Source organism: Columba livia, chromosome 26 (genome assembly GCF_036013475.1).
Source record: "Columba livia isolate bColLiv1 breed racing homer chromosome 26, bColLiv1.pat.W.v2, whole genome shotgun sequence".
NCBI lineage: Eukaryota > Metazoa > Chordata > Aves > Columbiformes > Columbidae > Columba > Columba livia.
In genome coordinates, this window is record NC_088627.1 from 200,302 (window position 1) to 213,440 (window position 13,139).

The 13,139-nt window shown below is 52.3% G+C and overlaps 2 protein-coding genes across 41 annotated transcripts in view; one reads left to right on the forward strand and one right to left on the reverse strand.

The window, feature by feature from the left end:
* MECR (mitochondrial trans-2-enoyl-CoA reductase) overlaps positions 1-13,139 on the reverse strand; it is a 182,136-nt gene that overhangs the window by 63,006 nt on the left and 105,991 nt on the right. The gene's annotated exons all lie outside the window — the stretch shown is intronic.
* Positions 1-13,139, forward strand: part of EPB41 (erythrocyte membrane protein band 4.1) — a 77,003-nt gene that overhangs the window by 37,193 nt on the left and 26,671 nt on the right. For 25 of the 38 annotated variants that reach the window (XM_065041280.1, XM_065041279.1, XM_065041261.1 and 22 more), the window contains 10 exons: positions 692-922; positions 3,070-3,174; positions 4,826-4,868; positions 6,557-6,632; positions 7,095-7,313; positions 9,322-9,409; positions 9,849-10,001; positions 10,553-10,650; positions 10,990-11,162; positions 12,029-12,145. In XM_065041280.1, coding sequence (XP_064897352.1) covers positions 692-922; positions 3,070-3,174; positions 4,826-4,868; positions 6,557-6,632; positions 7,095-7,313; positions 9,322-9,409; positions 9,849-10,001; positions 10,553-10,650; positions 10,990-11,162; positions 12,029-12,145 — 1,303 coding nt within the window. The remainder of the gene's footprint in view (positions 1-691; positions 923-3,069; positions 3,175-4,825; positions 4,869-6,556; positions 6,633-7,094; positions 7,314-9,321; positions 9,410-9,848; positions 10,002-10,552; positions 10,651-10,989; positions 11,163-12,028; positions 12,146-13,139) is intronic. The other 13 variants (XM_065041276.1, XM_065041277.1, XM_065041284.1 and 10 more) reach the window with 1 other exon arrangement.

Sequence of the window (13,139 nt, forward strand, 5' to 3'; positions counted from 1 at the left end):
CTGGCGGTGACCGCGTGAGGCGCCATGGGCTGGACGGACGGGCTTTCCCCCGCCTGGTCGCTTCCAGCGCCTGCCAGAGCCCGGCCTGGGCTCGGTCAGCCTGCTGAAATGGCAGTGCAAAACAGCAGCTTTCTCCCTCTTCCCGTCCTCGAACTGCACCTTTCTGCTATTAACGAATTAAAGTGGCTCATAAAGTGCTTTGGTGGGCAGAGGGCGGGCGGCGCGGGGGCCGCCTTCCCCTCGCGGTGGCAGATCGGTCGGCTCAGGCGGCTGGAGCCCCGTTTGTGTCCCTGCTCCGTACCGGTGCCCAGGACAAACCCATCACCGTGCTGGGCTCCGGCCTGGAGGGGAAAACTGACTGGTCCAAAAGTGCAGTCCTGAAGAGCGTGAAGATCTGCATGATGTAATCTGCCCTGAGTTCTCTCATCAGCCCTTTCTCCTTTTTTTATTCCATCCTTTAATAAATGAAGAGGTGAGAATGACTTGAAGGGCTTCAAAAATTATCATCACCACCTTATGATTCCATGATTTCATGGTTATCCACCCAAGCTACTGCTCCACATCCCAGGTTACGCACACAAGGCAGATACCCAATTGTGGGGTGAGATCCCAGCCCTAGAATGCACCTCTGCGTGTTCTGTGTGATGTTTTTTGGTTTGCTTGGCATCTGAAGTGCTTGTTGGGGTTTCAGCCCGCGCAGGAGGAGAGGAGGGACGAGCCGGAGCCGGAGCGCAGGGCGCCCGGGGCCGAGGACGGAGGGCAGGCCGAGGAGGAGGGCGCCCAGCCCGAGCCCGGACCAGAGGCTGCAGAGACCAAAGCAGAGAAGGATCTGAGGGCTGCCCAGAGAGCAGCAAAAAGGCACAGAAGCATGTACTGCAAGGTTGCCCTGCTGGATGACACCATTTTTGAGTGCGCCGTGGATGTAAGTACTTCTGGGGTTTGTTTCTGCGTCTCTTTTCCTTCTCCCTTCTCCTCCCCTTGAAAAGTCACCACAAGCACTATTTAATAGGGGCCTAATTTGCTGCCAGGGAATCGCGTGCTTTCCTGCCGAACAATCTTGCTGTAAGCTATAACAGATTATTTGTTATAAACATCTCTGGATGCCCAGGAATCTTTCTTTATTGTTCTACGATTTCCAGGCTGCCTTGCTTTATAAATGTCGGAGAAGTCTAAAAAAGGTTCATCTTTCTCATTTGTATCCTAGACTAGGCTTTAGGTTTTTGAGTTAGGTTGAGATTGTCTAAATATCTTCCGCCCCTTTCCTTTGAATAAAATGGGTTGTCAAGCTGATCTGCGCTTTTCACCCGAGACCCCTTCACCCATCAGGCCAACGTAACTCCTGGAGGGTGGGTGTAAAGGAACGCGCTGTGTTTAGCCCACAGCTGAATATATCTGCAGTAAACCATTTAAAATTATTATGTTGACTTGCAGCCCTGCAAACCCATTTGTCTGAGAGCTTTTCCTCTGCTTTATTTTGTGCATTCTCTCACAAAGCTCTCTTGCTGTCAGGGCAATAAAAAGCTGGCAGAAATCCCCATTTCAATGTTGAAGTGCTCGTCCAGAATATTAATAATCCGGTAGTTACTGTTGGAGCACGCTTCCATCGGCTCGATTCTCCCCCGTCCCGCTGCGGACCGGGCCGGGAGCGGGGATGTGGCACAGGGCTCCTTGTGGCAGCGTCACCTCGGGTGACCCTGGGCAGGTCGGTCAGTGTTTGTGTAACGACGTCGCTGCTGCTGATTGCACGGGGAGAGCTGGGAGCCCCCATCGCCCTCCCCTGGGCCGGGGACTTTGTGTGCAGCTCCACCAAAAAGAAACTGTTCTCCGAAATACTGGTGGCAGGCGGTTGTGCCCTCGTGCGTGAGTTTGCGGCAGCGACGCCTCCAAATGCCGACACGGACACGGTGGAGGTTCACAGGGACGTGGTCAGTGCCGGCGCTGGGGTAGCGGTTGGACTCGATCTTGAGGGTCTTTTCCAACCAAAATGACTCTGTGATTCTCTCACGCTGTTGGGCGGGGTCGGTCTTGACTTGAGCAGGACGTTAGAAATCTCTGTCTGTAGGTCCTGAGGGATTAGGAGGGGCTGCCGTGGCGCTGGGACCCACTGGGCTTGACGAGCACCCTTGGCTTTAACACCAGTGTGATCCTACTCCAGCACTTAACACTGAATTGAGAAGGAATTGCAAAGGTGTAGGCAAAGACCAGCACAAATGCCGTTATCCAAGAATCACAGGGTCCCGGGTTGGAAGGGACCTCAAGGATCATCTGGTGCAACCTTTCTTAGCACAAGCCCGGTCTAGACAAGCTGGTCATCACCCTGTCCCGCTGAATCTTAAAACTGCCCAATTTTGGGGAATCCAGCACTTCCTGGGGAGGTTATTCCAATGGCTGGTTGTTCTCATCGGGAGAAATTTCCTTCTTGTGCCCAGTCAGTCTCCCCACATATAACTTGTACCCATCAGCCCGTGTCTTTTCCACAGAATTCCTTGTAAGAAGGGACGCTCCGTCTTCTTTGCAGCCACCCTTTGAATACCAGAACAAGAACAATGGGCACTTCCAGACGTCTTTTCCAGTTGAGGGCAATGGAAGGTTTTTAATTCCTATATGTCCAAAATTTCCCTGAGAAATACCCAGGCTGTACCACACGCCCCGTGTTACCTGCAGAGTCGCAGCACGTGCACCAAGGTCCTTCCAGCTGGATGGCTGCAGTGAAACGGGGCCGCGCTCTCGGCTCAGTGCTGTGCAGATGTGACCGAGAGGAGAGATGGGGCACAAGTGATGCATCAGTGAAGCTCGTTTGCTTCAGTGGAACTGCACTTTCTTTTCAGCAAAGCCTCCAATACAATTAGCTGGCTCTGGTTACCGTTGTTTTGTGCCTCAGGGGTGATTTCCTTTGTGCTTTCAGACTAAAAGGGTGTCTGTTCCTCGGGCCAGTTCACTTCTGTGGGGTTTGGGAAAAAATAGCAGAGGAAACAGGAATGCCCGATGACTTTCCTCTTCTCCCTCGCCTGTGAAGAAGGCAGCAGAGAGCCAGCCCGTCCTCCCGAATTCCCTTTGGTCTCTTTGCAGAAACACGCCAAGGGGCAGGATCTGCTGAAGAAAGTCTGCGACCACCTCAACCTCCTGGAGGAAGACTACTTCGGTTTGGCCATATGGGACACGCCGACGTCCAGGGTAAGCGCCGCGCGTTCGGTGCCTGGGGCCGCCAGCGCCTCCGAAGGATCGTGCCCCCCAGGGGCCGTCCTGCGTAAGCTCTTCTGAAAATACCTGTTCGTGTCCTCCCCAGAAAGGGCTGTGAGGGTCATCAGTTGAGAATAAATGAGTACAGGACTGTGGGTTTTAGTAAAAAAGTACAAGCTGCTGCGCTGGCACCGGCGTCATTGTTGGTGAGAGCAGTTTTGAGTGGAGGCTTTGCCCTGTGAACAAACAGTGTGACTTCATACCAAGACTCTTACTCATGGTTTCAGTTTAAGGTCTTTGTTTGGTTAGACTCAAGCAGTGTCTTATCTTTTAAACCCGTGGTTACGCTTTAACACAAGCAATTGCTCAAACTGCTTTGTGAAGCTGGCCAGAAGTGTGCTGAACCGAAATCAGGGGCCCACCTTTATGTCCTTAAACCAGTCACATTGGTCCACATCCTGACTATTCCCATGCTTCACCTCCAGTAATCACTTACTATGACGGACAGACATTAATATCATCAAATTAATATCATTAATTAATTATACTATTAATTAATATAGATAAATAATTACTAATCGCAAGTGTGGATTTTTAATACACAAGCAAAAGACCACCCCATCGCTGTTCGAGGCAGGTTTTAGAGCTTAGAGAGGCAAGCGTGTGAAAGACAGGATGAAACGTAAGTATTGCCGTGTCCCCTGGTCAAGACAGACGAGCTCGGGGGCCTCAGTGGGTTCATGCCGTCACCTCGGGACGCGCGCAGGGCTGCCCACAGTGAGGAGGGTGGTTTGTCGTAGCCTGTCCAGGAGGGACAAACCCTGATCTCTGTGCAGGGAAACGCCGTTTGAACGTGCCGGGAGCTGCCCGGATCACACGGCCAAAAGCAGGAGTTGTTCAGTGAGGCTTGTGGTGCACCCGAAATTACAGAGGAGGGTGGGAATGATGTATTTCTAAATTTGTAGCTGAGATTAATACTAAAAACTGGAGTCAAAAGAGACAAAGTCTATGTCACGCTGCTGTAAAAGATTCCAGCTTCCGCAGCAATGGGACGCTTGCAGTTGTATTGCAGTGATTAGGTTATTAAAAACCATTGCTGATAATAGAAAGTCTCGTCAATCTGTTTTCTGCCTGGGGCACATGGAGACGGTGCCAAAAATGAATGCAGACACATTTGCCAGGTTTCAAAGGTTCTAGAGCAAAGAGACGTGTTGTGCGAGTGTCCCCGGTGCTGGATGTGGCTGTGACCGCCTGTGCTGCTCTGTGCTGCCGCCCCGACACCTGTGCTGGGGTCGGCCTCCCCCCCTCGTGCCTCCCCCTCCTCGTGCCTCCCCCTCCTCGTGCCTCCCCCCCTCATGCCTCCCCCTCCTCATGCCTCCCCCCCCTCGTGCCTCCCCCCCTCGTGCCTCCCCCCCCTCGTGCCTCCCCCCCTCGTGCCTCCTGCGAGCACTGCCAGGCGAGGGGCTGGAAACGCGCCTGCCGGCCTTCAGTCTGGAGCGCAAGTTGTGAGAAGTGCACCGTCCCTCCAGTTTCTGGGGCCGCGTTCATGTCAAATGTCGTCGTTTTTGCCGTATTTTGGTGATCTGCGCTTTTCTGCAGTGTTTCTGGAACTTCTGTTAAACTGTGAATTTTTATCCTCTTGCAGACGTGGCTGGATCCTGCCAAAGAGATAAAGAAGCAGGTTCACGGTGAGTAGGTGGAATGTGTTACGTGGATGTGTGCGGTTCTCCCCGCTGCCCTAAGTAAGCCTGGCTTTGGGGGGCCCAAGGCCGGGTTCAGGTGAGCGTCTGGCAGGGCTCAAGTAGCCTCCGCATCCTTTCTCTTCTTAAGGATTTAGTGGTGCTCTAAATTTAGGAAAAAATGTAATTTCCTTGGGAAAGCACGATTTGAGGTGTTTGCTCTGTGCAAACCCGCACCGTCCGTGCCGCCCTGCGGTGCTGAAGCGGGAGATCTTCCCGTTGGAGGAGGGAAAACTTAAACTTCAAAGGGGACTTGGAGAGCCCAAGCAAAACTGCGTGCTGGAGCAAGGCTGCGGGCCGCAGGCGGGCTGGGGCTGCGCGGCGGCCCCGCCATGGAAGCGGCGCGAGTGGCGTCAGGGCACGCACCAGCTGTTCTCCAGAGCTGTATTTTAAGCTCTGCTAGCACTGAATTAGTTCAAGACGAGGTCGGCGTCAAAGTTAAATACATTTTAGAGGCTTTTTTTTCCTCGGGAGCAGATCTGACTGCTTGGAAACCGAAATACTGTTTTACGAAAGTAAAATACTGCCTGACATCTGATTTTGTTGGGGAGCATAGAGTAAAATGTGTCATTAAATACAGATCAGGGCAAAACGCAACAACTTCTCTCTACCATGCAGGTAAAATTCAGCTTGTAAGTTTAATAAGCCACTTGCTATGGAATCCGTTCCCCTGAGATGGGTTAAACGGCAAATTACTTGATCTTACTTGAATATATGTTGAATGTACATATGAATGTGTGTACGCCAGTGTACGTTGGTTTTAAGTAACCTCTGCTCCCTAAAATGTTTTCTTGGAATAACTCGTTTTGAACAGTGTAGAACGAAAATAAGCTGCCTCGTGTTCAGTGCCAGCGGTGGTGGAGAAGCGAGTCCCTGAACGCGACGTCCCCTCCGCCCCGTTGAGATCGAGTTACAGCTCCGAGCCAGTTAAGCGCAGGGTTATCTTCTCTTTGAACTGGTGTTAAAGGAGGAGTTGTGACTGTGAAAATTACTTTGAGCACTTAATGAGTTGGCCCGGACTGTTTTCTGCAGATAAATGTGATGGTTTTCAATAAAGAGAGGGAGCACAAGGTTTGCAACAAGCTGTATGAAGCATTTAGGTCTGGCCTGGTGAAGCTGTTCCCCGCTCGGTGCCGCTGGTGTCTCCCAGGGACGGGTGGTGCTCGTGCTGGGTTTAGACCGTCTGACGCGGCCACAGCGCGTTGGGCCGCTGAGAGAATGAGCACATCTGCTCCTCGCCAGGAGCCTGAAAATGGGGTCGAGTGGTGGAGCGGTGCTGATTCATTAACCCAGAGCCCACGCCTGACCCCGCTTCATGGGTCTTTAATTTGAATCACTGAAAAAACAAGGGAGCAATTTAGCCTCTTAGCAAGGAATTGAATTACTTTCCACAAGCTGTGGTTTGTTCACGCGTGTTCGCCTGCCCCGCTTTGTTTTCTCCTGCTTGTATCTTGGCTCCCATAAGTGAAATAGTATTTTATACCATCTGCTCAAGCGAGCGCTATTAAAATCAGTATCACAATCCTCTGGCCGTCCTCTGAAGACCAGGCTGGATTTCCCCACCTTCAGTAGCCGCTGACTATCGCAAAGCTCTTCTGGCGCGTTTGTTTTCCTCAGCCCCCTCTTTGTAATTGCAGGAGGCCCCTGGGACTTCACCTTCAATGTCAAGTTCTATCCGCCCGATCCCGCGCAGCTGTCGGAGGACATAACCCGGTGAGCTGCCCGGGCGAGGAAACCGCTGCGGCTGGCAGGCTGAATAGAGATTGCTCATATTTGGGTGTTATTCCGTCATTCGGCAAGGAGGTCAGATGTCTCGGGGGTTGGTTTGTTTCAGTGATGTGCAGGATGCTCTCGCCCTGCAGCGAGGTCCGCCTCCATCGGGCAGTGCCATTTACGATCCTGGCATGTGCGTGCTTGCATGGAAAAGTAAATTTTTATTGAAAACCGAGTTTTTCTGGTCATATGTGTCCTCTGCTCCCTTTACAGAATGGAGGTGGCCTCACGTCCTCCTCTCCTCCACGCTCTTTACCATGGGAGCGTTACCCCATACATAAAGATGCGGGTCAGAGTTAGGAACAGGCACCGTGCTGCGTTTGTCAGTGGCGTGAGACGGACTCTGTGTGGTCCCCGAGTTTCTCTCTGCTCTCTGTAAACAGTGTTTGGTTTTTCCCCCAGGTACTACCTGTGCCTGCAGCTCCGGCAGGACATCCTGGCGGGGCGCCTGCCCTGCTCCTTCGCCACGCTGGCGCTGCTGGGCTCCTACACGGTCCAGTCCGAGCTGGGCGACTACGATCCCGACCTGCACGGCCCCGACTACATCGGCGAATTTAAACTGGCCCCAAACCAGACAAAGGAGCTCGAAGAGAAGGTTGTGGAGCTCCATAAGACATACAGGTAAGGTACAGAGGCTGGAGCAGCCTGAAAGAATGGAGATAATGGGGCTTTCTGCTGTTCTCCCCGCTTCTGTTGTAAGCTTTTGGGGTCCTGTTGCACCAGTTTTTATGTTGGCAACAGAAGCTTTAGCAGTGAGGTGTGAATTTTCAGCTAATGAGAATATCAGCTATTTAAAAAATGTCTGTTGCTTTAAAGTTGTAACAGAATCTCAAAGCCGAAATTCTTACTGCGGAAAGGAAATATTATGTTTTTAGCAAGCAGATGCAAAATCTGTCAGTTGCTGTTTTTCAACAGTATAGCCATGCAAGTGAGTTTTATTTCATGTGGAGATGTAAGGTTTTCTTGTTTTAACCTTGCCCTTCGCAGTGTTTTATGTACATCTGCTTTGGGATGTATGTAATGTTTGGACTGCGGTCCGAGCGGAGCAGATCTCATCTCTTTGTGTACTCGCTGTAGCCCACAGCACGGTTGGGGTTTTCTGCTTCCACGATACCTGAGCAGCACGTGTTTTGGTGTGGAATTGCTCCGGGTGAGGCCGGCGGTGTGGAGCCGCGGTTGGGCTGTCCTGCCCCTGCCTCCCAGCGTGGCCGCAGGTGTCTCTTGTTCAGGTGGGGCTGGAGGACTCAGCGTCCCCTGGTACCAGATTGAAGGGTCACAGCCGCTGAACCTCTCCCTCATCTTCCTTTGAGGTTCGTTTCACAGCTGCTCTGGGGGCGTGGGTTGGAGAAGCTGCATGAGAGCGGCCAGTGTTAAAGGGAAAAAGCCCCATAAACCGGTGTGTGACACCGAGACCTTCAGCCCCTTGACCCGTGAACGAGTACCGAGAACAGAGCAAAGCCGAGACGGGACCTCGTGGTTGGGCGGGGAAGGGCGGGTGTGTGTCCCCGGCTGCGCCCAGTCTGCAATTAGCACCTCTCTCAAGCCCACAAATCAATACCTTAAATGGATTCCCCTCCATCTGCACCCAGAGGAGAGGAAATGAGGGAAAATAGCGGCCGGGGCCACTGACAAAGCGTCATGACTTGGAGTCAAAGGTCGTCAGCTGTGCTGGAGGTGGCAGATCACACTGCTGAATTATTCATGGCTTCCTTAGGAGGAAACTTCAGGTATTAGGGTGTAGTTATATTTAACCTGTAGGAGGGAAGGAGCAATATGCACCCATTTAATTTCTGTGAACATTCAACTTGTCAGAGGGTTGTCAGTGGGAAAACTCTGAGCCACATTCCATCTTTTGCTGCTTTATTTGCCCGTATCAGATGGGGACTGCTCCTGGTGTCTCCTAGAGGATTTTCTTTATTGTCTGCCTGATCTCCTACTACTAAAACCCCTATTTACACCGCACACGAGACGTATGTGAGTGCTCAGTAAGGAAGACGTCAAAGCAGGGAACAAAATGAAGTGCAGACAGCTGAATGCTCTCCCAGCAGAGCTGTCAGAGGTTCCTCCTACACCAGGAGCTCCCGAACAAGGGCACTTCAGTGAGGTTGATAATAGTTTGCATTGTCAGGCTGGTTCTGTCAAGCAGAGCTGTGTCATGTTGCCCCTCCTGCAGAACCGTCTGTTCCCAGAGAAGCTCCCGTTCACCTGCTCTGCGCCGGTCGCAGTGGCTGCCGGGGCTCTCCGCTGTTCTCGCACTGGCTTTGGAGAGCAGTCGCTGGGTTGTGGGGGGCAGGAGGTCTTTGGGGACAGTCCCCATCACCTGCTGAACTGGTGGGGTTTTCTTCCACTGAATCGGTTTTTGGACCCCATACCACAGTTCCTCGCTGGATAGTTTGCTTTCTTGTTAGGGTCCGTACGGCCGTACAGAAATAAGGTGCGTCTGTTTTATGAGGGTGTCTCCAAGCACAAATCTGTGCATTCAGAGCAATTTAATAATTCTTTATCTAGGCACGAATTTGTGTTGGAAGCAAAAGAAAATCTAAAGAGTAAATGGTTTTATGAAGTCTGTTCTGTCACCTCTTAAAGGCAGCGGTTACGCGAATAACGAGCCCTTTGTCTCTTCCCGCAGGTCCATGACTCCAGCCCAAGCGGACCTGGAGTTCCTTGAGAATGCAAAGAAGCTGTCTATGTACGGAGTCGACCTTCACCAGGCCAAGGTGAGAGTCGGCGTGCGTGCACCTGCCTGTGCAGTTTGTGAGCTGGTTACCCTTCCCTCGCGGGGGCAGGTTCGCCGTTTCAGGAGGCTCCTTTTGAAAGCTGTAGGAAGTAAAGCAGCTGCTGTACAAACACACAACAGAAATGCCTCACGTTGCAAGTGTTGTAAGAGAAGTGGTTCTTCCTGGTTGCTTGTTATTTATATATGGCAGGAAGCTTTACAAAGCTGCTGGTGCAGGCGGGTCTGCGCTCTGCGGGGGCAGAACAGGGCTCTGAGAAGCGCGGGCAGACCGCAGATCAGCCCTTGGCGCAGACAGCGTGGGCAGGGGGGCTGCAGGGAGAGGGGGAGGCGGGTCGGGACAGCCTCGGGGAAACTGGTTTGGAGGACAGACCTGCAGTTTGTAGCTCTGACGCTGCTTAAGTTCTCATCCTCTTCCCCAGGACTTGGAGGGGGTGGATATCACTCTGGGAGTCTGTTCCAGTGGCCTTCTGGTTTACAAGGATAAACTGAGAATCAACCGCTTCCCTTGGCCCAAAGTCCTGAAGATTTCCTACAAACGCAGCAGCTTCTTCATTAAGATTCGGCCAGGGGAGGTATGTTCTGACTTCTTTGTGCTCACGTCGTCTTTAACTGCCTTTTGATTATCACCCACACATGTGCTTCACTAGAACAAAGTGGGGGTAGGGAGCAAGCTTTTCTCTGATGGGCGTTTTACACTCAGACACGTGTCTGATCTCGGCTTAGTGGGCTCTACCCAAACTTAATGCGGACTTTGCTGAAGCGATACAGCGGCGTGTGACAATTTGAACAACGTGTCGTCCAGCACCATCTCCTGTCACTGTCTGGTATTCCCAGCGCCCAGTAGAAGGCGCTGGGAGGCTCTCAGCTGGAGCTGGGAGAGGATCAGCTCCTTTATCGGAAACTGGGCAAGACAAAGGCTTTTGTCTCACTTAAGAAAATATGTATTTAGCGGGAGAGAGACGCCTTTTCAGTTGGGCTGCAGCGGGCATGTCGTGGAGCGAGTTCAGCTCCTCTTGCGCTAAACCAGCAGCGTGTGCTGCAGCAGAACAGGTCGATGGGCTGGGAGCTGCCATCCTGCCAGACTTATTTCTTGCTATACCTAATTAACTTACATTTTCCACAGCAAGAACAGTATGAAAGTACCATTGGATTCAAGCTCCCAAGTTACCGGGCAGCGAAGAAGCTGTGGAAAGTGTGTGTTGAGCATCACACGTTTTTCAGGTGGGTTTTCTGAACGGTAGGCTCGCCTTGGGTAACTAATGCTCTGGATCAGCTGCCGAAAACGAGCACGGCCTCAGTGCTCCTTGGCGTTCCAGAAGTTTGGAGTGAAGTGGTTGCAGAGACTTTGAGTGTTTGTGTTGCAAGAATTTTCTAGGCAGCTTTCTCTTCATAAGATACATAAGACAGAGTCTTCCAGCTTGTGCAGATGTGGAGTTTATTGCTAGCATGTTGTTGTCTTAACCATACGCAGTGAGTCCTGTAGTTTGTGTTTTAGTTTCTCTTCACCTGCCCTTCCCGCGCTGGCGGTGCGCTTCGCGGTGACCGCTGTGTGGTTTCCAGGCTGACCTCCACCGAGGCCATCCCGAAGAGCAGGTTCCTGGCGCTGGGCTCCAAATTCCGCTACAGCGGCCGGACGCAGGCGCAGACGCGGCAGGCGAGCGCCCTGATCGACCGGCCCGCTCCCCAGTTCGAGCGGACGGCCAGCAAGCGGGCGTCCCGGAGCCTGGACGGAGGTGAGTGTCTCCCTGCCCCCGCGCCGCCGTCCCCAGGGGCTGTGACGCTCCTTAAATACCACGAAACCTAAGGGACACGGAGATGCCTTAGCGGCGTGGCGTAGTGCTGGAGCCAGTTTAGTGGCTGGACTCTGATACTGAGGGTCTCTGCCAGCCAAGATGGTTCTGTGATTCTAAATGCTCTGCTTTAAAAAAAATAAAGCTGAAGTTTTCACTTCCCTATAAGATCTGGATATAAAATGCAAACTGATAGCAGCAAGAACTGCCTGACGAAAAGCACGTAGGTGGGTGCTGAAGGCTCAAGGCAAAGCTCTGGTTGTAAAGATACATCCTCATTCAGTCTCAACGCATTTTCCTTTTAGCAAATGGGGAGTTAAGCTATTGTAGGATTTGTTTGTTTAACAGAGCTTTTTAAGTGGCGCAGCTTTCCTTGAGAGAGCTTTGTTCTTGCCACAGCTGTTTGAAGCTTTTCCAGCACCGGTTAAAGCGACGCTGGCGTTCGGGTTCGTGGCACAACCGTCAGGCGGGAGCAGGCTAGAGGAGGTGAGCCATGGGAGGGGGGCGCCGAAGTTTGCTCCCCTGTTTCTGGATCACGGGGCGCCTTTGCACAAGAGGATCGGGACTGAGCAGAGCCAGACGCTTGCAGTCCCGGGCGCGATGCACAGAGACGGGCACCGGCGCTGCTGGTTGCCCCCTGACCGTGCCCCGTAGACCGTTATGGCCCCAGATGAGTTAAAAAACCCGCTGCAATCACGCACCCAAATAGCAGAGCCTGGAAAAGAGCAGCCTGTGAACGTAACTGCTTCTGCAGCCTTGTTTCTCGTCTGCCGTGCGGGCAGTCGTTAACGTGTGCCCCGTTTCTTCAGCTAAACGTGCGACTCAAAAAGTTGAGTTCAGAGCCATAGAGGAAGAGAAGCAGGAGGAGGTGTTGGTGGTTGAGGTTCCCGAACCAAAACCCGCGGATCTGATCCGAGAGAAGCCAGGTATAGCTGTGGTGGTGGCTACAACTCTTCTGCAGCGCCTTTCCTCTCCTGTACATGCCTGTTCCTGTGAAGTTTCACCAAACCTGGCAGCTTTCTTTTTCATTTTTCTTTTGCAAGAAGAGTTTTGCAGCCAGAGGACGGACAGCCCGGCTCTGGGGGACTCGTTCGCTTTCCGCCTGGCACCTCATTAGCCCGTGGTTCTGGTGGGGAGAAGTTCAGGGTGCGGGGGCGTTGGGAGCTGTCTCCTCAGGCGGTGTGGGCGCTTTTGTACATGTGGATTAGGAAAGGGTAAAGTTTGGTCTTGAAACTTCTTGTAAAGCTTCTGAAATTCTTCACCCTGGGGCCTGCTTGCCATTTTTTAAGCCTATTCTGGGTTCTCTTGGTGGTTTGAGAAATGCCATCCATTTTGCTACATGGAGCTCATATTTCTCTTAGTAATAAATACTAATACTGTTAAGAGGTGTGTAGGTACAACAACATATCTGAATACTAATAAGCGTATCGCAGCAGTGGTGGTGTCAAATACTTGCAGTCCTTGTCACTTACATAGCGAATGCCTGTGCTGCATTAGGGCTGGAGATAATTCATATGCAGCCGCATGGTGTGCTGCTCCGCTTCCCTTCTCCCACCCTGATTTTGTTTTTACCATGTGGTTTCGACATCACTGTTTTGCTGGTTTGAAACCTGGACCAAGCTTTCGTAAAGTGGCGTGACGGACTGTCCCCACCGCTGCCCTGGGTTCTGGTTCGCCAGCGCTGCCTGGCGCGGCGGCCCTGCTGCGGTAGAGGCGAGGTGAAGAGTTAGCGTTTCAGACACCAAGATGGATGGGTGTACATCTTAGTTTCTAGATTTGAAGTTGACAGACGAGGTCAGTTGGTTAAAGCTGCTCGTTTTTATGTAGTATTTTATGTAGAGGAGCCTGGGTGTGTTTTTCCTGGGCGTCCCCAGCCGTTTGCGCGGCCCCTCCTGGGCAAAGCGCCTGCAGAGCTCCTCT